We start from the raw sequence: 26,207 nt of genomic DNA on the forward strand, positions 1-26,207 counted from the left end.
TCCATGGAGGGACACCATTGACTAAGTTTTGAAATAGTCTTTTTTAGCTTAGTGCAAGGTAATCTATGCCTTGCTCGAGATAATCTTCTTCGTGAACATAAATATACACATAAATAGACAAAAAAGTCTATAAGATCTATCTATCTATAAGATCTAGAAGAATAGTAAAAAAGATTACGATATTAGGGAATTGTAAAAAAAAAATTAGGTTCTATAGAGCAATTCCCATTTCAGTCGGTTTTATTCAATTCAAAGATTGACCAAAAGAAAATATTAATAAAGAATAAATTACATGAACTTAGATCAACCAAAGACTTATATTTCTATGCAATGATTTAGAATAAGAAATTCGCCCATTTAGATTGATTGTATCCATGTGGGATAATGCTAAATTCTAAATTAAATAAAAGGAAGTTAGGGGTTTACAAAAAATGAGATTCAAGAGAAAATGGTTTCGTTAGAAGAGGGGGATCAAACTAGATATATGTAATATATATAATCGCTATAAGCCAACTTTCCTTTATAGATGTTTCGAAAAATGTTTTTAAAATACGACTGAATCCAAGATACAAATAGTTGGTTTACGTTATGGAAGAAAGACATGTATATGTAATAGTAGGCTAGTTATATATGAGCTAAAAGATATATCTAATCTACCCTCCTATTACTAAGAATTGTGGTAGGGATTCCAAAAAAATTCCTTCTGTTTCATTTGTAACTGTGAATTCAATTCAATATTGAATAAAGAAATTCAATCAACAAAAAGAACGAAGAGTTCGAATTCAAAGAATGGTTCAGAACAAAGAAAGAAACAGAAAAACAAAAAGTTGTATGAATTCTATGAATTCACAAATACACCCAGTAATTCCATACGAATTACTCAACATCCGGCTATTCTCTATAAATAGCCAATACAACCGGTAATTCTATATTAACTGGTAATTCATACTAATCGGTAATTCATACCAACTGTCGCACGTGTGCGGTGTCGTGGCAAAAACATCCACCCTCAAAATTATCTAATGTGGCAAATGTGGGGAGACAAGGAATTCTTGTCTTTTATTAATGGAAAAATAGAATGGGAGTCGCCACCTAGTATTTTGGTCACTAGGAACCCTAACTGGTCTTAGAGATCGGGTACGGGGACTGGTTTCGTAAAGTGAAGGTATTAGCACCCTAAATACACCCTACCTAAGGTAAGCTGCATTGTTTTATTGTCTGATAAAATCTAAAGTCTTGTCAGGTTTTCTAGTTGTTGGTCTGTCTATGGTTTAAGAAAAGTCTTCCTCGGTAAGGAGATCCTTATCTTATCGGATAATTCTGATGACAAACCAAAGAATTTAATATCCAGAATACATCTTACATATAAGGTCGTAACCCCAGATATTAAACAAAATAATTTTTTTTGAAATTTTTGAAATATTGGCTTAGTTCTCGTGACTTTAATAAACTGGTTATTAAAGCCAAAATGCATGCTGATACACTTTTTTGAAATTTTCTTTGTTATATGAAAATACAATATGAATTTTTTATATATATTTTTGAGAGACTTGGTCGTATACATGAAAACAAAACAATATTTTTTTTTATTTTGACGAAACCTGGTATTTTAATACCGGATTTGTATCTTTACAGTATAAAAATACAAACCAATATTGATCAAAATACAGTAAGATTAGCTTTGTGCTTCCACCTAAAGTTTTACAAATCAAGCTAAAAGGTTAATATCATTTTATGACCTATTAGGGATATTATGACCACCTTTGCACCATCTTTGTTTTTGATCTTGGATCCATTAAACTATAATTAACATGGAACTGGTTCTACTATAATAATGTTAATTTTGTATTCCAGTTCATGGTCAATACTAATACAAGGATGATCAACTAAGAATTCAACCAAGGCTTGCCATTTGATAGCTTTTTATGGCATGTAATACTGATTAAACTCAGACAATACTAATATTCATTTGCTAATATGACCTATTAAGAAATGCTTCAGCATCATAAACACAAGTAAAATACGAAGACAAATATAATTTTTCTATTGACATATATCATTCTTCAATTTTTACAAGTATGCAACTGGGATAATAAATGATATGTTCATACCCAGAGTCATTTTTTATGTCAACATGCTATCAATTAATCCTTCTGTTATTGAAATATATAGTCATAAAGGCTTTCCAGGTCTTCGTTGGGCCAATATTGTAGGTTTGGCTAGATAAGTTCTTATATCTTCAAAGGCAAATTATTGCTTTTTAATCTATTAAAACTCATATGAGCTTTTTTTTTCAACAACTCAATAAAATATGTAATCTTACTACATTATTTGAAATAAACATCATTAAGAATTTGTTTTCAAAAAGCTTTGTAATTACTTTATGTTCTGTGGAGTTTTTGTTTCTATGATTACTCGTGCTTTATTATTTTCCACCTCTATACTTCATTAATGCACTGAAAATCCTAGAAAATTAGTTGCTTACACTCTAAAAACATATTTTAAAGGATTCATTTTTAAACTATGCATCCTCATTCATTAAAAGGCATAACACAGTTCATCTAGGTGGATGTATTTTGATTTTGACTTTACAAACAATATTATCAATGTAAAACTCTATATTGTGATTGATCATATCAAGAAGATTAATTTCATAGCCATTTAGAATGTTGCCCTAATAATTTTTAGCCATAAATAATTAACACCCATTCATATATCCATTCATATATCTTTATTGAACAAGGACATTTAAATACAATATTGGAAACATCTTTTTCTGTAATAAAGATTTAATTGTAATTGGAGTGACCATCCATGAAACTGAGTATTTTATTGCCAAATACAACATTGATTAACATATCATCCATTGGTATAGGGTATTCATTTTTCAGAGGGTAAGATTTAAATTTCTAAAATTTATGCATACCCTCAACTTGTCGTTCTTTTTCAACACTATAATTATATTGGATATCTACTCAACATATCTTACAAGTCTAATAAATTCAACTTCTATGAGGTTTGATCTCTTTCTTCACCCAATCAACCATGTTTAAAGCCATTCTTCTTAGAGGTAGTTTGTGTGGTTTAAATTCAAGCTTGATTGGTATAAGATATTTGACTAAACTTTTGTCTAAAACAAGTTTTTTGTCATAAATTCAAGTAAAATATTCTTTACAAGTGTGTAATAATTCTACCAATTATTTCTAAAGTACTTCTAGCATACTTGCACTCATAAATGTTGGTTTAGGCTTATCTTATGTTCCTCAATTAACTTAAACTAGTATGTCATGAACCTCAACTTGTCCATCATTTATCCTTGGTAGTGCTAAAGTAAGACTTATCATATCAGACATGATCAATTCATAGTTTTGATTTGGTTATAATGAAAAAAATTTGTTTTGTTGTCCACTATACTTACAAAATTCATCAAAAGCCTCCAAATATATTATTAAATTATAATGAATCATTTGATATCATGTTTCATATTATATAAATTTTTCTTTCTATTATAGGTTACTTGGCCTAACCAAATCTGTTGTGAGTCGCTCCATGTGTGTTATCTTTTATCTAACAAAGAATTCAATAGAGCAACCCATATTATCCATGCCTATGAATTGGACTAGACCTAAGTTATCACTATGAAACCACGTGTTTTTCATCTTTGAATTAACCATAAATGGTTTATCATTTGATTATACTATTTTAATTGATCCATCTTGTAACTAAAAGATCAAGCCCTAATAGAAAGATGATGGAACATATATATTAGTATGTATCCAATCTTGCCTAAGTAGAACTTTATAACTTGTCATTTCATAAAACAATTATGCTAAAGGTTTTGGACCCAATAGTTAGGTTTGCTTTTAGCACCCCCATATTGTTTCTTATACCTGTGACAAAATCTAACATTACCACTTCTAATGGGATTATATTAGCCTAATAACAACCAACCTGTGTTATCAAAGACTAGGGCATAATATTGAACAAGACATCATCATTGACTAGGACCCTCTAAACTACTACACTATTAAAGTAATTTCTAATATATATATGTTTAAAATGGTTGCTCATATCTAATGTTGGCAACCCTACAAAATCATTCAAAACCCTCTTCACAATCCTGACCGAGTCTGTATCTTCATGATAGAAAATCATAAGGTCATTTGCAAAGCACAAGTGAGTAATGACAGTCAACATCACTAGTGATATCAAGACCTTAGTTTATGTGAAGCCTCTATAAGAATGCCACATATTACCTTCATAGCCAGAAAAAACAAGTAACGAGAGAAAGGATCACCCTTTTGAAGACTCCTAGAAGATGGGAAGAAATTGTGACTCTCCTTATTCATATCCATTGAGAAATGAGTTGTAGACATTCATACCTCAATCTATCTAACTATGGAACTAGAGACTCTAATAGCCCTTAAGCATATAAGGATAAATTCCAAACTAACCATATCAAAATTTTTCCTTGTGTATATTTTGAAAGCACATCTAGGAATAGGACAAACTAAGTGATAGTTATATGTGAGCTTTTGATTTGAAAACTGCCAGAGGCTAATACAAGAAGTAAAAAATTTTCCAGGAAAGTTGGAATCTAATCTCCACTATTCAAAAAAAAAGAGGACATCTAGTTGCACTCTTTGAGAAAAATGAAGATGATCCAACGGTGAAACAAGACAAACCAAGTTGGCTGTTACATCTTCCCAAAACCAATTTTCCTAGAAAATTTGCAATGACATTATCTCTAAAATGACACTAGATGAACCAAATCCAGTCAATGAGGTTGTAGAATAGGGTAAGGCACACAACATATTTGAATTTAAGAAAAATATAATGATGGCTAGAGAAGTTATGACTCTTGCAGCCCATTCTCTCTTTTATCTCTCTTACATACCTTCTCTCTCTAGTTTTTCCCTCCACTTATCTTTCTAGAATCATTATCCATATAAGTCTACTAGTTATACATGGCTTCAAAATATTATGGAAAAGTAAATACCATAGTGGTTGATGTGACTTTTTCATAGTCACTCAGTTCTGCTTTAAAAGGTTTTTCTAGTTTTTTTTTTTTTCAATGTACTTTATTTACATATATGTTATATTAAGACTGAGAACTTTAGTCATTCTTCTTTCTTTTATTATCTGTTATCATTCCAAGAAGTTCATCCATCATACCATCATTTAAGAATCCATCTATATAAACAATCATATCATTTTCATCATCTGGGTGGTCTTCTATCTAGATAAGGGTATTTGTTAAAGCCTTTTTATATTTTACTAGGTTATTTAGGGTTTAGATATTTTTGTTTTCCTTAAGCACTATCAATGTTATCTCTTATATAGTAGGTGTTAGTTTATCCTTTATTGGGGTGGCTTTTTTTATAGTATTTTTTTTATTGTTTTTGCTTAAGAACTAATGCCATTTTTTGCTTTTATTTTACAATAAACAATGACTTAGGTCATTGTTATAGTTCTTATCTCTTATTTTCAAGCTCTTAGGTTGTTGGCCTAGAATTTTGAATAATTTTTTCCTGTCATTGTGGTTGTTGGTTGATCTTTGTCTTTATCTTGGCAGTGTATATTGCTTTTTTAATTTGTGTCTAACTATTTTTCATAGTTTTCTTTTTTCATTATCTTAGTGATAACTTTGTCTACTTTTCTAGATATTTCTTTTATTGTTTTTTTTAATGGATCATTTTCTATTACAACCTCTTAAAATGATGGTGGTGTAGAGATAAGAGCTTTTTCACACTTTTTACCAAGGTTTATGGCTGCTAAGTGATTCTTTCTTTAGTAAAGGTCATCCTTTGTGGATTATTATTGTTTTGCATATAAATAGGTGAGATCATATCTAGTATTGATCTCTATGGTGCACCTTTCATAAATAACATAATTGACATTTAAGATTGTTTCCTTTCAGCTAATTTGCTAGTTTGTGCAATATCTTAGGGCTATTTTCTAGGAAAGTGTATGATTATGCTTCCTTTCCCCTTACCAAAGTGTCTAGGTGTTGTATTCTCCTAAATTGAGCTTTGCCTTTATTTCCATCACTTTCTAAATTTATAAGATATTGGTGATGCCTAACAAGATCATCATCCTTCTTATCATTAGGCTTGAATGATTTCTATTATGGTTGGTGATTATACTATTCATTTTCATATGGTTTTATAGGCTTAAATGTTTTGGCCTACGACAAAGACATTACTTACTCAACATTTCCCTTTAATTATTCATCTTTTAAGCAATTGTACATTAGGTATGGCATTTATACACCTAACTATAGGGTATATCTTGGGCTTATTGAACCATCACTTTAGCTTTTCTACAGTCTATGTACTTTTTCATAATAATATCATTCGTGACCAGCTTCAGCCACTCATAGTGAATTTAGAAAATTGATCATCATTTTCCTTCATCTTCTTTACCAAAAAATAGATGCATCCAAATTATAGAACCTTCTATATTTGGTTCCTAAAGATTGCACAATTATTAAAATCATATTTTCAAGAGTCATGCCACTTATATTATTATTTCCCTTTAATTTTATCAATAGTAAGGATTGTGTGATTTTTAAGAAGCTTAGTTTATCTTTCATACATTAATTGATCAAAGATCTCTTCAACACTTATGATATAAAAAATATATCCATTGTCTTTGACTACTTTGGTAGTTTTACTTCTTTACTACCAGGTTTAGTAACCTTTTTAGGCTTTCTCAATGTTACATTCTAAAATAGTTTTCTATCTTTTATTTCAATGACTAATATGAGTGAACTTCCTCAAACTCTTTATTAAAGTCTAAACCAGTCAATGAGTGAGCACTCGTGATATTTTTTAAATATCTGACAGGGTAAGTCCCCTTTGATGAATTTAGTGATGTGCTTCTATTTTGGTTGGTTATCCTCCCTATAAATTTCTTGGAATGCATAATTTATTCTTTTAGGGTATGGACAATTATAAGCATGTCTTATTATTTGTCATACTTGTTGCTCTATCTCTCTTAAATGTTGGACTAGTTTTTCTTTATTTATCCCTTTTTTTTTATTAATGATCGACAATAAGAAATTGTTATACAAGAGGATTGAGGTTTACTTGTTATAAGGTAGCTTGTAGGGTATAGAATTTCCCAATAGTAGGTTGAGTTATGAGATAAAAGCTTTATGGGGATAAATAATTGGGATGTGGTTATCTATACACCTATGAAATGGCTAGTGTATCGAGAGATTTCACGTACAAATTAGGCTATATTTTTTATTGTTTCTAATATGTTATGATGTATCCTTCTATAGAAGACAAACTCATTCCAAATACCTCTATTAAAGTGCTTGTTATTATAGAATTCTTGTGAATTTCCCTCCAAGTATGTATCTCCTAGTGTTACTTGGTCTATTTTGATGAAGTATGTTATGTATTTGGTTCAACTTATGAGATATAGCTTGCATGGTTTAAATGGTCATTATTATATTGTTGTGGTAGGTTATGTTATCCATCTCTATTTAAAGAGCCCTTGTATCCAAATTCGAGAGATTTATATGTTGATAGTAAGATGCTCTTTCAAGATCAACTATGACTAGTTGGTTGGAATTTTCCATAGTTGATAGTAACCATTGTACCATGTCATCTAATCCATAAAAAGGATACGCATATAGCTATGTATGGGATTGATGTACCAACATGTCCAATTGTGGTTAATGGTGATAACTTTCTTAGAATAAATGGCAATATGAGGGACTATATGCAAACACTAGAAGAGAGTATGTACAAATGCAATTATGTATTGTAGTGATGAGTTAAATTATAAGACCCATCTCTAGGCATGCTTGTTGCCGGTTGATAAAAAAGAATAAAGGGAGATGATGAATTTTTGGCTCTTCATGACCAAAAAACATGTTTCTCTACATTGCTTATACTAACTACTCAACTAGTGTAGCAATGATAAGTTTACCTATATTTATATTTGGAGGCATATTTTGATGACTTCTAGAATAGATCTTGAATCTTGATCCCACTAGGCATGCTAACATGACCAAAAGATTGATGTCTTCTCCCAAGTGCAGGAGTGTCGAAGTAATAAATAACCCACAGGGAGGTTAACTATATAAATTATAAATAATAATAATAACAACAACAACAATAATAAGTTAAAGAGTGCTTTGAGATGTGATATTGATGTAGGGATTAAACAAGGATAAAATAATTGTCAAGGTTAGAGGATCCACTAATGGTATTTCAAACAAGTATAGTATAAACTCTTATTACTCAACTGGAAACCACACACAAAAGAGGTTTCAATCGGATTATAAATTGTTAACATGATTACATTAGTTATCTTATTCGAATAATGCTAATACTTGTAAATGTTGTCAGGTATTCATGATTATAACTTATGTTAACAACAAATTCAGTTCCTTTCATAGCGCAGGTGTCGGTTATACCATACAGTTTGGGCTATGAAAGTGTCAAGTATTTGTTGTACCAAGGTTATACAACATAAATCTAGATTAACCATCTAACAAGCAAAGTATTAAAAGTGAACAAGATAACAAATATAAAACATGTTATTATCAAACATTAAGGTCCATGTTGAGTTTATATTATACTTCTTCTTACACCATTAGTGTACCCTTTTCACCTTGACATGATAAACTTAGCTAAACATAATGAAAGAGAGAAACATAAATAAACAAGGAAATGAAATGTAAAGCATAAGCAAGAGATTAATATAAGCAAAACTTAAGCATTACAAAATAAAAAGAGAGCAAGAACATGATCTTGATCTGAAAACCAAGATGCCTAAATACATGGCAAATGCCTCCTTTTATAGGCCAAAATTCAAAACTATTGATTTGTTGACTAATTGTTGAGTGGGTGGCCACATCTTGACTTGGTCTTCTTGTCTGCCAAAACCATCATTGATAACGTCATAATTTGAACAGACTTAAATCATGAAAGTTCTAGGAAATTGTCTCAGCTTTCCAGAAAAAACAAGTTGAGGTCATTTGGACTTCTAGAACTCGAGATATGGGCTGAACACTGAACAGTGTCTGGGCTGCAGGATAGATTCGGACTTCTCCGTTGTTGCTACAATTTGGACTTGAAAAAGACCTTTTTAAATCTTGGACTCCTCATGAAAGTTTTAGGCCTATGTCTTAGCTTTCCATCCATATAAGGCAACCTAAATCCAAGATCTACAGCTCCAGATATGACCCAATGACCGAACAGTGTTCCAGTTTGGACTGAACCAGCATCTCTTTTCTAAGTTTGGCCCTCTCTTTGTCCTTTCAATTTTTGTATTTAAACTCATCAATCAATCCTTTCATTTATGTGATAGGCCTGCATTTAAGATGAACATTTACCATAAATTAAAGGTATCTTATGGTATCAGACTTGTTATTATAAAACATGCTTTAGTTAAGGAGTTATTGATACTTCAAGTGCAAAATGATGATACAAAACCTTGATAAAAATACACTTTTAAGTGCTAATCACGTGCCAATTTATTATATTGCCAATTAAGTATATTTAGGATAGAATTTATGGCGAGATAAAAACTACCTCTAATCAATCGAAGTGTGGATCCTAGACTTATAACCTTTAATAAGGATAATTTGTTCTAAAAGTACAATTGTGAAGAAAACACATGAGTTTCAAGAGAGGAGTTTATAGGAAACTTTAGTGCATGGAAATAAATAAAAATATAAAGAAAAGCAGTAAAGTAATCAAATAAATATAACCCTACAAGGAAGAAGATAAAATTATAGAAATTTAAATATATAGGGTTAACCATCATTTATAGCAGTATATGATCTTATTTATACTACTCCTTCAACTTTCATAATCAATTAGGAACTATTTTGGCTCGGTCAATTTTTTATATTCATGATCAATTTCAGCTCTCTTCTCTTGTTTGTGATAAATAATGATTGTTTTCTATCTTTTGCAAGTGTATATTTATTTTAAAGGTAAACACCATCTACATGGATAAACATGAATTGTTTTTGTTTAACGAATATGAGTATTCTAAGACTAGTTTAAATCACTCTTTTATTGGGGTGTAGACTTTAAATAGACTATTGTGTCCGCATTACTCGAAGATCAAGTGTAAACAAAATTAACTTGACTTTTCAAATATTCTTCCTTTCCAGGCAAATCGCAAATACGTGTGTTATTGTATCTATATAAAACTTGAGTACGTGTATGCACACGCAAGTACGTAACTATGTATAAATGGGGTTGCATCCAGCGAGGCAGTGAGCAGCCAAGGATTGAAATGAAAAACTGAAAAAGGCATGGGGCCTAGTCGGCAGATAATAGACCATGTTCCCGTGGAGCTGTCCCTTACTCACCGAACCACCAGCCACCTGCTGCATCTCACCAATACCACCACAAAACTCAAATTTTGGCGCCTCCTCGCCTACAAAATCTTCAACCACTTGTTATATCTCTAAATTTTGGTACTCTTTTGGCTTATGTCCACCTCGTATTTGTTCAGAGAAACCATTGGCCTATGATAAATTTGAGCTCACGATTATCCACCTTGTTCTGGCTGTTGATGAATGATGGATCAAAACGATAAAACAGTGTTTAATTCCCATTAAAACACAAGCAAGTAGTACTAGAATGACTCTAGTTGAGTCCACAGCCTTTTTTCATATTAATAATCTTCTTTTTTTTACGAATTAGGACATTACATTATGAGAAAATTAATTCTCATTGATAAATTAAGGACCACTTAAATCTTACTTAAAATCTGAAAAGGATGAAAATGATTATATTATTAATCATTCTTCCTTATGCTAAGCCCTTTAAATTAGCAACAAGTCCACAGGCTTATGCACAAGTCATGCAATTATCCTTGTGTTTATCCTCCATCATGCAAGATACGGCACTCTTTTAAATATCATCCAATCGATCTGGGGGATTGGTTGTCTCACTAGAAAATCTTTCATTAAAATTAAGTTGTAATTAATTAAATCAACTTGGATCTGCTTGTAGCTTTAAGGGTGACGGAGTCTACGATATATATTCATGTCTATGTAAAACCAGCAGATCTAGCTAGCTAACATTTCCAAAACCGTAGCTTCTGAAAAATGCTGTTGGCGTGCTACTTGTCGAATTGAATTCGCTCAAACGTTCATACTGAGTAAACAGTTCATGACCACAGACAAGATATGTATGAATCCTGCTCCACACCCTCTAGACAAGATTTTCTTTTATTCAACGCTCTGCAACTATATATAATCAGCATAAAAGATAAAAGAATATTCACAGGAATTCTAGACAGCTAGTGTAGACTATATATATATATATATTCAAAATGAAGCTACAATATCTATATATAGCTATATGCATGCGTCCGTAAATCTTTGGCTCGGCCTGTCTTAAATCTTCTGCAGATGGGATCAACTGGGGTTTCATTCTATTCTATATATGGAATAGCATCCATGCACGTGGAGCTGTCCCGTTCACGTGCCATGTACTCTACACACAAGATTTGCTCATTTGGACTGGTTCCGACCAACACGTGTCTCTAAGGCCTTGGTCTGAGACTCAGTTTATTTTTCCCATGTTCCATGTCATTCTGCAATTTGCTACTTTCTATAAAAAAGAAAAGAAAAGAGAAACCTTTGGATTGGTAAATCGAGTATCGAGAGGGGAACAGCCATCACTATGATCCATGTTTAATATTGAACTTATTGGCTACCATCTTCAGGCATTATTCTCTTTTAAGGTCCATACGATTCCGGCCATCTTTTTGTTTACTCTAAGCAATCTCTCCTCTCGATCATTTCCCAAAAGAAACTGTCACTCATCTCTATATAAGATTAATTTGCGTGATGAGGATTGATTATTGTTTATATAATATTATCTCTAACCGTCATCTATTTTTATGTAAACTATGTTTTTCCTCCTTTTTCTAAACCATGTAATTGTTTATTCAGTGATTGTTATTGTTTCTACAGTGATTGTACCCCATTGAGCCCCAGCCTTTTGGATTGCAGATCAATAATGCTATGATCATGCTAAACTGTAGACGTTTTTCATCTTTTAAACTATATATATGTTCTATATTTGGATGGGCATTCTTGTATGGTAAACAGAGAGAAATACTTTGCTTATGGAGATTTTAAGTTAATTCTCTATGGCAGTCAATATAATCTTTTAAAGCCTCTTTATTTTTTGAAATAAAGAATTTTGTGTTTTTTTATTGTTTTAATATACCAATATGAAAATTTATTTTTTAAAAATAAAAAAATATATTATTTTAATATATTTTCGAGCAAAAAATACTTTGAAAAATAAATATTACAACACTTCTGAACACCCCTGAAAGTAAACCATTACTTCACCTATTTGTATCATCCTACATCTATATATTCATTAAAAAAAAAGATGGGAAAACAAATCTTGAAAAAACCCTCGAAATGTTTGAGAATTAAAGGAAAGTAATTTGAATGTGTTTAGTATTGTGGTAACTTTTGTGGTTGTGGTTTGAAAAAAATTGTTTTATAAAAAGTACTTTTAGTTAATGTTGGTTTGATATTTATATATGTTTGGTTAAAATTGTGGTTAAAATTGAGGTTGAATAAAAAGTAATTTAATGTGTTTGGTTAAGAATTTTTTTTAAATTGAGATTATAAAATAAGTAATATATATATATATATATATATATATATATATATATATATATATATATATTAATGGTTTTAAAATTAAATATTGTAGATTTAATTACTACTATTACATCATGAAATAAATAATACTTTATATAAAATATTTTGTATTATTCCATTAAATCATCTACAATTCCATTACGTACAAAATTTATCCGACAAAAAATACAGTTTCTATGATTTTTTGAGCGTGCAATAAAATTAGATAAAATATTATCAGGAATAAAGTTGGGATTACAGTGCGAGTGAATTTAATTCACTCTACACTAGTTTTTTGAGAAAAAAAATATTGTTCACATGACAGTGCGAGTGAATTTAATTCACTCTAAACGAATTTTTCAAAAAAAAAATTATTGTTCACGTCAACGTAAACAGTGCAAGTGAATATTAATTCACTGCATTGGTTTTTTGAAAAGAAAACTATTCACTTAAAAAAAATAAACAGTGCAGTGAATTATAGCACTGTTTTTTTAAAAAAAAATTGTTCATTTAAAAAAGTAAACAGTGAAGAAGAAAAGCAGTCAAGAGCTGCTTTGATAAAACTTGCGTTTTAAACGTGAAATGCACTGGGCCTCACCAAAAATAAATTGCATTTTTAATTTTACCAAACATTTGTTTTGCTGTGGTTGTTTCAAACGCAGAAATAATCACGCAACCAAGTATACAGAATTAATTTGAATTACGATTAACATTACCGATATATATTTTGTCTTTGACAACAATGAAGACCCGATGAAACAGTATCCCATCCATATGTTTTTACCATGTCCATGCCAAATATTTCCTTCATTTTGATAAGAATTTAGGAGATGAAAAGGAGGATAGTATCGAGGAATATCAGATCTTGAGTTGAGATCTGTTGCTTAATCTTCCTAGTAACACACGTACTGAAACCTAAACTTTTTGTCCAGGAGCTCAAATAGTATACTCGCTCTGAGCATGTGGTTTGCTTGAGATCAAGCCTAGGAGTTCTCTAACCAAGTTCATCGAGATGCAAGGTTTTTGTTTTGACCGAGAAAATCTGAAATTTCAACTCAAACAACGATGTGAATTTTGATTTTAGACTTTTAAGGTTTTGGTCCGATCTAATTTTGGAAACCTCTAATCGCACTGTCCCAAAATGGAAAGCAGCCTACATTACTCTATCTAGTTAAATTTGTAATTAACACGTGAGGGAGACAGATATGGTGGTCTAATAGGGGAAATGATCGTGGAATTCAAGAAAGAATTTAGAAAATAATGATGATACACAGTGCAATACGTATTTAATCAGTATTTTCCCGCACTGTAAAGTGCTCTGCAATTAATTTAATGAACAATAATATCCAGCTTTCTAGTTCAGTACAGGAAGGAGGGGTACAGGCCAATGAAGGTCCAAGAACATCTCTTTCTCCGTTTCCACAAATTCTTTCTTACTTTGGATCGTCATGCGTGAAACAACGGATTATTACTGTACAATTGTATCGGGCTTTTCTTTTCCTTTTTTTTCCATTTGAAAAATTATATTATAATTGTCATTTAATTGATTTATAATTTGTCTTGTTTTATTTATTCTAATATATTTCAGGTACTGTGGAACATCCTGGCACTAAATTAAAGGTTGAATTTTGGGTTATAGTTTTTTTATAAAAATAAAAAACAACAAAAACAAAACAAGAACTGAACTTAACTAAAAAAGAAACCCTTTTTGTTTTTTTTACTGTTCATGGGTGTCAAAAATATCAATTAAGTCCCTGAAAATTTTATTTTTAAAAATTTGGTTCATGTTGTTTTAGTATTTTGCATTTAATGTCGTAAACTTTATTTTTTAGGTTCAGTCCCTATGTTAATAGAGGAAAATCAAAATTATTAAAAGAAAAGGTGAGAGAAAACAGAGGGCTCAGTCGGTCATATTACAACCACAAAAAGGTTAATTTTTGTATCAATAAGCTTGTCTTGATTATAGAAGTTCAAAGAAGATAGTTTTCTCATATAACTTGTTGGAAAAAGTAAATCTCGAGACCCATAAAATTAATTTTTATTTGGCTAGATTTTCTATGTTGAAAGTGATTAAATGGTGTTTTGGGGTTGAAAATTAATTTATTGAGGTTTCTAGGATGTTTCGATATGTTTTCAAGTGAGAACAATTTGAAAAATAAGCTTTTGATATCCAAAAACTCAAACCCTAACTTTTGAACCAACTTAAAAACCGAAAATAGAAACTAGAAACAAATAGAAGACAATGTCATCCATCCAATGAAAAAAAAAAAAAAACTACACATGCAAACCTCGTGTAACACCTTGAGCTTTTTATTATAATTTCTACTATAAAAACTTATCATATAGATGTGAAGTGGGGTAAATGTTTTTTTAAAAAAATAAACAAAGTCTCTCCCTTATGCATAGACTTCATATATACAAAGTTTTCCATTAGAATTTAAAAGATTCATGTAATTTTAATAAAATTTCAGTAAAATCTTCCCTACACAGAGCTCTTTTCAAAAAAAACTTTCTGTTATTAAATACTTACATAACACAATCACAATCTCAAAACCATATATGGATTATACAACCAATGCTTATGGGCAACCTTAAATATACCCTCTAAACACATAGTTTATCAATCGGAATATTTTTCATGTTTATATACTAGATAATTTTTGCCAATTTACAATATATATATATATATATATATATATATATATATAATATTAATTTTTTTCATGTTTATTTCACTTTTATGCAATACAACCCATAATAATTAATAACTTTAATAATTTCACATTATTATAGATTTAACATAATAAAAGTTATCATTTACATTTAGTTTAACTATATATCATCAAAGCAGTGATTATAAAATTCTATCTAACTCAAAATTATATTGATCTAAAAATGAGATCACCATTGCAGTGATAGATAAAATAGATCTGAAGTACATTATGAAATAGATACTTAGCAATCACGTATAAATATACTATGATTTAGGTGCAAAACACAACTATAATATTTTATTTTCATTTAAATGAATCTTTTACAACCAAAACTTTATTATTACGACTACTAGCAAAAACTTTCTGAACATAATTCTTTCATTACGACAATCTCAACATTACATAGCTATTCCTTGCCAAACACAATTGATTTAATATTATATCATTAGTCTCTGCTAATATCATTGACTTTAATTTTATCATAATTGATCTCCACTAATGCAGTTGACATGAATATATATTTAGTACTTTTTTCATACGGCCAACTCTAATATATATTATTAGTATTTATCCAATGGATGACTTACACATACAAATACTTAGTTTTCGTCCAGATAGCTGACATAAATGCATAATCAATCAGTCTTCATTCAAACAGCCGACTTAAGTACATAAACAATTAGTATTCATCCAAATGACCAACTTAAATACATAATTAATTATTCTCTTTTCAAATAACCAACTTTAATATATATATATATATATATATAGTATTTGTCCAAACAGTCAACTATAATACATATAAATATCTAGTTTTTATCTAAATAGTCAACTAATTTTTTGGCACAATTTTTCTTTGTAATCCATTTTCTAAACTCATTTCACATATGCAAAGCATTTCTAACTAGGACATCTATCAATTAAAAAGGTAAGGTGACGAGTATTTACCTGTCTTTTTAGTAGCACAAGCTCCCTCATATGTCGGTCCAATCTTATATGTCCATCTTAATTATAAGGAAACATCTCTAATTAGTACTCAATTTATTCCCAACTCATTATTCATACTTATCCAAATACATCTTTATTCTTTTCACTTTACTAATTCAAGATTCACATACAATACATACACTTTCTATTTTTCCATTTTACCAAATTATCAACCAAGACACAGCACACCTAACCATTTAAATTATCACTCTCAAACAATTTCTAACCTCACTGCATCACTTAACACATAAACATTTACACAATTTATAAAATCCATACTTCTATGTTTCCACATTTCCAAGCATAATCCAATATCTTGACGTTTTATCTCACAAGAATCACTAATATGCTTGAAACATGATCTCATTAACATAACAATTAAATTCAAGCATAATATTACCCTTTAAAATATAAAGCTTACATGACTTAGTCAACCTTCCCATGATTTAATCCACAAAACCAATATTAACTAACCAATTTATTCCACATTAATTAAACTAATTCAACCTAATCTTGAACATTCCTAAATGTTATTAATTTAATCACATTTCTAATTTCCTCCACATTTCCTAATTATGGTTGGCTATTTGCATGATTGGCCTTTAATTTCTCTAGTTAAATTCTTAATCATTTAATTAATATCACAATTTATCAACAATTAACACAATTTTATTCTTCTTCAAACAAATCACATAAACTCCAAAATCCCTAAATTTGGAAATTTTCAATCTCCTAAACAAAACAAGCAAAAAGAATGGATGTAACTAAAATAACACCTTACCAATGCTAATTAACCCAATTTGAAAGCCCTTTTACAACAATTTCAAGAGTTCCCTCTTCTTCTTTCAAATCCCAAACTTCCTCTATCTAAACATCCAAGCTCTCTATGTTTCTCTCTCTTTCTCTCTCTCTCTCTCTCTCTCTCTAAGTTTTTTCTCTACTTTGATTTGATTTTTCTTTACTAACAATCACCTAAACCAATTTCATGCCATTTAATTTGGGTGGAAATGAAGACGAAGAAGAAGAAACAAAATCTCAACTCTCTCTACCTCCCTCGTGTCTTCGATTTTCAAAAAGAGAAGGTGGTTTTTTGTTTTAAATTATGAAAATACTACTCTTAATTTTCCTACATGTTATCCCTATTAAATATCCGATCATTGGAACTTTTCATGTACCGATAAAATTTTATTTCATCTTAGTTTTTAACTAATAAAAAATCTTGACCTCTATTTATAAATGTTTTTCCTCTAAATTTATTATATTTTGGTTTAAAATTACACGACTTAACACAGGGTTTACACATAGCCTTCCAATCCCATATGCAACTAGGTTTCTTCTTTAAGGTTAGGCATGTGCACCTAGCCTTTTTGTTAAACATTCCTTAACATTGTTTTTCCTTTTTAAAATATTTTGGAATTTAATTGTCTTTAAATAAATTTATTGAAATAATGTTTAAGGAACTATCAAATTATATCATTGTTTTTAAGAATATTAGAACTTTTATTGTAGTATTAGCAATTACTTTTATGAATAATTATGTATTAACCTAATATGCGGAATATTTAAAAACAATTGCTCATTAATATTGAATGAGAATAAAATATTTTTTATTTTTTTATAGTTTATATATGATTTTCTCATATTTATTATTGTTAATTTTTCCATATAGTTGCGTAAAAATGATCAATTCTTGATTTAAAAAACAATTAATTGAAACTTACTTTCACCACCGTTATAAGTTTTTACTTAAATAACAATACTTCTAAAAACAAACATGTGAAATACATGAGTAAAGAAATGAAGTTTTTGATTAAAAGATATATTTTTATTTTTAATTCAAATTATTAAAATCTTTGTAAATATTGTTTTTATTTCTATTACTTTTTATTGAATAAACCATGCTAGTAATGAAAATATGTTAATATAAAAAATACATGAATAAGAAAAGATAGTTTTTTATTAAAAAATATATTCTTATCCATTATTTTATTAATTTTCTTTCCTATAAAAAAATATTTTTATTATTATATAATTAAATAAATTATAGATTTTAAAGAGTGTCTTGCCCCAGCGCACCAGTTGTATTGCTAGTATATATCAATATTATTCTTTTAAATTTATGCAACTCCTTTGACAAACCTCTAATAGATTTTTTTATATTGTTTTTCATGGTCAAAGGAGTCGTATGGATTATGGTGTTTAAGATGTTGAGAAATTGTTAACTAAGAGAACAATCGATTAAGATGATGAATCAATTTGCAGAACCTTCTAAGCGTACTATTAAGTTGTGAGAACACATTGAAAATATGATTTGTTGTTTTTTATTTTATATGTATAAAATTATAGTTCTATTCATGGATAATTTGTTAAACTATTTAAGATTATCGTTAATTGAATATATTTAATGTTATAAAATTTGATTCTATTTTTTTATTAGGGTAAGTTTTCAATTTTTTGATCGATTAAAGGTTTTTAATAGTAGATATAGGTTTAATGGGGTGTTTTTTAGATATTTTCAAATGAAAAAAAAAATTAAATTTTTTTTTTCATATCTAAAAAGTCGAGATCCAACTTCTCGACTTTTTCAGTCACATGAGGTGGTTGATGTATCATTTGATTTATTTCTTTTAATAAAAATGGATTAACAATATATTGTCGGTATATTTTAATGGGAAAGAACAAGAATAGATGAGCAGACCTAGGTTTTTTTTAATGAATCAGGTGTTTTAAACTATCCAAGCCCAAACATTTAGCCTCTTTTAGCCTTTTTTCTTGATAATTTTTTCATCAATTTTAATAAAAATTAATTTAAAATATATTTAAAATACTATTTTATTAAATATTATTTAATCTTTAATCTGTTTTCAAATAAAATTATAGTATTTTTATTATAATATTTGCACCGTGTCTTTTTTATTATTATTATTATTCTATAATTAAATAAAAAAAATAGTTTCGTAAAAACAACAATGTCGAGATGATAATGTAGATAGAAAAATGTGTACGACAACTATCATATGGATTTGCTTATATGTGAATACAGAAATCTCAACTTGTCCCTTCTCTCAATTTATATTCAACACAGGCATTTGCAAATACACCCCAGGCATTTGCAGCTTCCTTTTAAATTTGAATTCCAAAAGAAACGCAGCAGTCACAGAAACAAATGGTTAATTGAGCTAGAAACTTGAGATTGAATCAGCAGATGTTATCCACTAAAATTGCTGCAGTCCGTGCTACAACACTGCTCGTTCTTCTTAACCATGAATTCGAACCTTCTCCATGATTTTCAAAACTCTGGAATAATAAAAACTTCAGTTTGAAGCTCTGTTAAGCAGCCTCTCTGAACCAATTGTGTTGCATTCCTGTGCGTAAAGTCGAGAAATTTTATGGTGCTCAAATTATGCAGTAGCATTTGGACCCATAAATTAATATACCATGTCATCAACTTATTCTATCAGTAACTCTCACCAAATTAAAACAATTCTCCTAAACTTTCTATCATTCCTTCTTTCTCCCAGATCTAAAAAAATCACTGTAATAAAATTTCTTGATGGAATTCTTGACCCATTCCACAAAATGATATCACCTTCTTCAAACCATTTACCTTCAAGAATTAATCACTGATGTAGCACTAATATGTGCGAAAAGGATTTCATTCCAGTTGTCAGGAACACCAGGCAGACACCAATGCAAGCAATCATGCACTCCTTTCGCAGCTGTAGTTCTATAATGTGATATGTGACCCTCATCTCTTAGTTGGGATAGAGCTGTTATGTCCAAGAGCTTAACCCCAGTCCCCTTCACTGCATTTCCAGCACTATAATCACTAGACTCATCTTGCAGTACTTCCTTTCCTATAGACATTGGGGTTGTGTTGTCACAGCTCCCCCCTGTGTTCCAATCACCATTGACAAAATGCCTAGGTGAGATGCTTCGATAGAAAGCTTTCAAGTGTGGATGTTTTGGAAGCTGAGAATTCACCCAATTGACAATGCTATGGATAGTGAAGTTTTTGGCATCCCCAATCATTGCTAGTCTCCTGTTGGTATTGGGCATACCACCCACATACATGACCCAGCGGTTAGCTTTAAGCTTTCCTCGATTCCAGTGATGCCCTGTGTTCAGAACTAGGACGTCTAATTTATGAAGAAATTGACGCAAAAATCCTGGAGGCCGATCAAGATGCATGGCGTAGTCAGTTTCTGGGTTTGTGGTATTAATAGGTTCCAGGTCACAGAGGCAAGTTGACCAGTAATAAAGGACAGTCGTATTGGTGCTTGAAAACCGATAAGCCCACCCATTAGGGCGAGTACCTCCATGAGGCATGACGAGTCCATACTCCTTTCCTACATCTTTTACATCATGGCTCTCCTTACCACCAGTGATCATGCACATTAACGACTGGAACTGCTGTCGGCCCAAAGAGTCTCCAACAAAAGCTAGAGTTTTGTCTCGCATCCTGAATGAGAAATTTATATATTACTTTTAGAACCAGCAGAAAGTGAATCAATAATCAGCCTAGATAGCTGACACACAGAGTATGTGAAATGTGAATGCAAAAGTATAATAGCAAGGCTGGGGAGCATTTGATGGCATGTGACTCATGAATTGACAAAAGTTTAGAGCTTCATCAATTTGTTGGTGTTTTTTGAACAGTAAACAGTTGAAGAGGGAAAAATGCATTAGTACCTTTCTAAGAAATTGGACACTTCAAATTCTTCCATTTGACAATTTTTTGGTTGCCACCGTAGCTTTTCATAGGCAAAATCCTTGCGCTGCATCAAGCGGCAGGCCCACATATGTGACAGCCATTGATTACAATGAAATCCAGAATATAAAGGCCGGCTATTATCTAAAACCCATTTTCCTTTTGCATAGTTACAGCCTGGAGTAAGGATAAGATGAGATGAGAATCAGCATCTGGTAATATGCATGCTAAGACATCTCAAAGACATGCGACTTAAAAATTCAAAAAAAAAAATAAGTTGTATCAAAATTAGCTCTGCATCGGCACTCAAGCCTCCCAAGAATTCACCATGGAACCGACTTGAATGTTAAATGTCGAATATGGCACAAGAATAATGGCATCTCAAGGATTTGATGGTTGTGAATTTATTAGTTATAAGGAGTAGACAGAGGACAACCCATGTGGATACAAACATTCATTTTCAATTCATCAGAGAGTATATTGTTATTACCCGGAATTAGTAGCAGCACACGTGTTCTTATAATTTTTCCAATATATTGCTATCATGCAGTGAACAATTTTGGATCACTTCCGGAATGTGCAGCTAAAAACTTGACAGAGTACAACTTGAAAAGGAGAAATAAATCTCTTTTGAGGCATCCATCAATGACTTCAAAAACCAATCAACTAGACATTGATCAGACAGGACACTCAACATGATGTCTTAATAAAAGTTGCATTGTGAAGGCAACGATCTATGCCGATGATCGTACATGCCATTTTTGGCAGCACACATTTAACATCTTATTCAAGGTAGATTTAAGTTAGAACAAAGCATGTAGGAACCAGATTGTATACATGCACATATTACCTTGATCATTAACATTCTCATTATATTGTTCCTTCCCTGTGGTAGAGCTTGTATTTTCAGAACGCTCTGGTGGTGCAAACTCCATAATTTGCACATCTGTTTTCAGATTTGTTTCCATTTTCTGGTCATGCTTCACTTCTGCTTCTACCAAACCTGTAGAAGTTTCTGCAGTGCCATTTCTTCCTACTGTCAGGACTGGCTGATTGTCTTTATCTTCTGTTTAAGAAAACATCTTTAGAACAACATCTATATCATAAGTCCTAGCATGCAAATATATAGACAAACACTAAATAATTCCCATAAAATTCAAGAGAGAATCCAGCAAGATAAAGTTAGTAATAACAATATACTTGTTCAGAAGATCTATCACAACTAACAAAATGGAATGCCCATTAGGATTTGAAAAACAAAGTAATCAATCTTCCCACAGACCGAAGCATACCTGGCGAAAGTTGTAGAAGACTATTAGGCGGGAGGAAGGCGGTTAGAAGCGGAGTTCTCTGCCATGCCCATACAAGAACAGTTGCACACACAAGAACAATGAGTAGAAGAGAGAATGCTGTACTCTTGAATATTGAAAACCCTGCTTTCATCCTATCCTCCTACATGCAATTTGGACTTGTTCAAAGACAAAATTTAACAATAATCACTGATCAAAGATCCAAACTTCAGGTTCTTGGGGGCAATCTTGATAATCTTCGTTCAAGACCAAACAGCACACACTACAAGAAATAGCTCGTCTCAAGAACAGATTGCAAATGACATCTACCGATCAAAACAATAATAAAAAGATAATAGTAACTAATTAAAACCCTCTGCTATGAATTGATAATCACTATGAAAATAAAATTTAAATTATATCACAATAAGATTAAACGAAAATACATGATCCATTTATTTAATTAATTAATTAATACCTGATCGTAAGATTTGTTTTGTTGCCAGTAAGAATAAAGTATATTCAAAGAAAGGCAAGGGTAGGTGGTTTTTAAGAGGAGGAAGGAGAAATAAAATATATATGAAATTGGAAATCTGATGTTTGATGGTACGGTGTCGACTTTGACTTTTGTTGTCTTCGTATTTATTTACACCAGAGCAGGCCGCGGACAATTTTATTTATTTTTTCTTGCTTTTTTCGGGTGGGTTTTGAGTTAATTATAATAATTTATTACTCTAACTTAACGAAGCTAATTAACAAATCCTTCTGGTTGTATAAATTATATTTTTTTAAGTCCCTGTTCTTTTTAATTTATTTGGTTTTTTTCTTTTTAAAAAATTAAAATAAAGAGAGGAGAGGAGGCCATCTAGAAACTTTTATTAAAAAAAGGCATCTTTGAAAGGGAAAAGAAAAATAATTAAAGATGGTCAATGGTAGTTAAGGAATTATTTATAGTAACTCGATTTTAATCCCTTATTTTAATTGTATTTAAAAAAATATTAAAAAACTTTAAAAATTCATTTTCAACAAAACTCAACCAATTATTAGTCATTTTGTAATTTTCAACCTTTTTGTTTATTATTTTTCATGTTCATGAATTTTCAAAAATTGAAGTTTTGAGAAAAAAATCAAAAAAGAACAAAAATCAAGGAAATAAAAAGTTTAGTGAGCATGGTAATAATAAAGGAAGGGATTATGGACTAATATGAACATTTTTAAACCACTTCTCTATACAATTTAAAGATAAATAGGTGTGAAAGGTTAGAGAATGTGATTAGATAAAAAAAAATGTCAAAAAGTAAATGTAGGGGAGGAATAAATGAATATTAAATATTATAAAAAGGGGGTGAATGGGAGAGAAATTAAAAAAAAATGTGTGCATAAAAAAAGAGAGAAATTAGAAGAAAAAGGAAAAAGAAATAATACTCGTGATAGCCTCCCTTTCTCATTTCTCTCCACCATCAACGCCGACCACCACCACCACAGCTACTAACACTATGGACAACCTTTCAAAAGTCGATTAGTCTTTCTCCATGACAGCAACATATTTTCCTCCCGTCTAAACAAGCCATCTCTTTTATCTTCATCACCGATCAACCTCCCTTTCACCAACCATCATAACAGCCACCAGTAAAAGAAAATGAAATTGTAACAACCCTTTGAAGCAGATCCAGCAATAGCCAAACCCGTGGTGGCAGCATGAGCAACATAAATAACAGTGAATAAAATGAAGAGAAAAGAAGTTGAAACTTTGGGTGGGCCGATCTTCTCCTGTAAATGGTGATGAAGTTTGTCACTGGTATAGAATGGAAGAAGAAGAAGCATATCTGATGTTGTGATTGATGCGCCTTCACCCTTCACCAGCAGGTGTAACTATGCATTGTAGCCTTGACAACTCAACCATATATGTCTACCATATGCCGCCACTGTCAAAATAGTTCTAGCATCTTTTGGCCACACCCAACCATTCCAAAAGGTCAATTTCAAACCCCAAATGAATTTTTGAATACTTTTAACATGTTATTGAATATTTTGATAAAATATTATTTATTTATTATTATTATTAATTGATTGTTAATTTAATGTGAATGATTGTGAAATATTTGAGGTGTTGGAGTCCACACTTTTGTGTGGCAACCCCGGGGATATGAGGCTATTAAAGCTTGATTTTTTAAGTGCAATAAAGTTGGAATCAATACTCCGTGATGTGATTGGGAGGATAGGATGCAACAAGTTTATCTGACATGTAATGGTTTAGCCTTGGTGTTGAAATGTTTACGTATATGTGTGTGTGTGTGTGTGTGTGTGTGTATTTATTTTTGAACAAATAATAAAAATTATGTTGATGAGTTCTCATCAAGTTAGCATCATGTTTTAATCAAAGCTTGGTTTTTAATAGTTAGGTCAATGTGTCTTCTAGTTTTTAGGGACTAGTGTAGGCCTATAATAGTGTTTTTAACTTTAATATAAGTTCATTAAGGCATCGATGTTTTCATCAAGTCAATGACATATGTCGCATGGTACATATAGGTGAACTATAGGTCAAAAGGTTAAAAATGAGAAAATAAGTGACCATCTAGTTTTATGGTAACTAGAAATTCTTACTAGTTTTTAAATGTTCTAGGTAGGGGCTGGTTATGTTGTAAAGAAGATGAAAATCACCATAAAATATTTTATATAAAGTAAGATGTTTCGTGTTTGTTTTTAATGATAAAAATGTGTATTGTGTGTATATGCTAAGAGTTTACCTAAAATAATATATACGCTTTTATTTTTTAATGTAAATGAATGCTAGAAATTAAAATAATAATTTAGAATTTGAGCCTGACAACAAGACCTAATCTTCACTTTTAAAATGTGGGAATTAAACCCAAAAGGATGGTAGATGATAAAGATGATAATTGGTGTTGTTGAGTGAAGGTGTGGGAAATAGGGCTGATAGAAGGCAGTAGGTTATCTATTGAGGGAGAAAAGAGCTTTTGGTTTTTGGTTTTTTTTTCTATTCTTTTATGGATAACCTTTTTGTTTCATCTCCTCATTAATTTGTCCTCTATTTATATTTTTAGGGTTATTATTAGAACAAGAAAAGTCAAAATAGTAAGATTTTTATATTATTGCCTTTAGGGATAGGGATTTCAAATTTGAAAATTTTGTGATCAAAGATTAATTTATTTCCTTTTCTTGACTGTAAAGGATCTATTTTTTTATTTTTTTATTTTTTTTAAAGCTTGCTTGAATCTCTATTTATTTTTCTCTTTCTCATTTGAATAATCTTTCATTATAATTTTTGATCCCCAATCATCTTGGTTCCACTTCTCTTTTTTGTTTATTGTTTCGCTCCTTAATTTTTTTTAAAAAAAAACTTACACAAAATAAAATAAAAAAAAAGTGCCTAGAATGATGAAATGGTCATAAATTGATTAAATCGCATTAAAAAAGACACTTTTTATAGATTTAAAATATGTTGAAAAATAAGGGTAAAATGAGTTATGATAGATGTCCCTTTTTAGCAATACTAATAGTACAAAGATGGAAAAATCATTTTCCTTTTAGCTTTGTATAGTAAGTTTGTAGAAAAATGAAATATAACATGGGAAAATCTAAATGAGTCTAAATTATTAGGTGACCAACCTCAAAAACAAAATTTAAAAATGATTAAAATTGGTAGGTGATAATCTCAACGTAAACTTTAAAATTAGATCAAAATTATTAGGAGATCAACCTCAATATGAAATTTAAATAGGTCCAAATTGTTAGTTAACTAACCTCGACTTGAATATTAAAAAGAGATCAAATTTGTAAGGTAACCAACCTCAATATGAAATCTAAATGAGTTTAAATTATTAGATGACCAG

At 30.5% G+C, this 26,207-nt stretch overlaps 1 protein-coding gene across 4 annotated transcripts; it reads right to left on the bottom strand.

Annotated features, from left to right (window-relative positions):
* Positions 1-19,339: 19,339 nt before the first annotated feature.
* LOC18100318 (protein trichome birefringence-like 16) lies at positions 19,340-22,974 on the bottom strand. Of its 4 annotated transcripts, none has more exons than XM_052453585.1 (5): positions 22,832-22,974; positions 22,357-22,516; positions 21,915-22,127; positions 21,046-21,241; positions 19,340-20,815 (listed from the first exon to the last, which is right to left on the bottom strand). In XM_052453585.1, the coding sequence occupies exons 2-5, from the start codon at positions 22,505-22,507 to the stop codon at positions 19,963-19,965; spliced, it is 1,413 nt and encodes a 470-aa protein (XP_052309545.1). In that variant the 5' UTR covers positions 22,508-22,516; positions 22,832-22,974; the 3' UTR covers positions 19,340-19,962. The 4 variants fall into 4 exon arrangements, with proteins under 4 accessions (XP_052309545.1, XP_052309543.1, XP_024458197.2 ...); XM_052453583.1 differs by having other exon boundaries at positions 21,915-22,130; XM_024602429.2 differs by having other exon boundaries at positions 21,915-22,130; positions 22,357-22,636; positions 22,832-22,973.
* Between the last annotated feature and the right edge of the window lie 3,233 nt (positions 22,975-26,207).

The sequence above is a fragment of the Populus trichocarpa genome, chromosome 6 (assembly GCF_000002775.5).
Source record: "Populus trichocarpa isolate Nisqually-1 chromosome 6, P.trichocarpa_v4.1, whole genome shotgun sequence".
NCBI classification, from domain to species: domain Eukaryota; kingdom Viridiplantae; phylum Streptophyta; class Magnoliopsida; order Malpighiales; family Salicaceae; genus Populus; species Populus trichocarpa.

Bases quoted from the DNA above. Each gene is read 5' to 3' on its own strand.
- LOC18100318 (XM_052453583.1), bottom strand. From the start codon at position 22,507: ATGAAAGCAGGGTTTTCAATATTCAAGAGTACAGCATTCTCTCTTCTA. The intron at 21,242-21,914 runs GTAATATGTGCA...TCCTTACTCCAG, and splicing joins TGAGAATGTTAATGATCAAG to GCTGTAACTATGCAAAAGGA. The intron at 20,816-21,045 runs GTACTAATGCAT...TTTCTCATTCAG, and splicing joins GTGTCCAATTTCTTAGAAAG to GATGCGAGACAAAACTCTAG.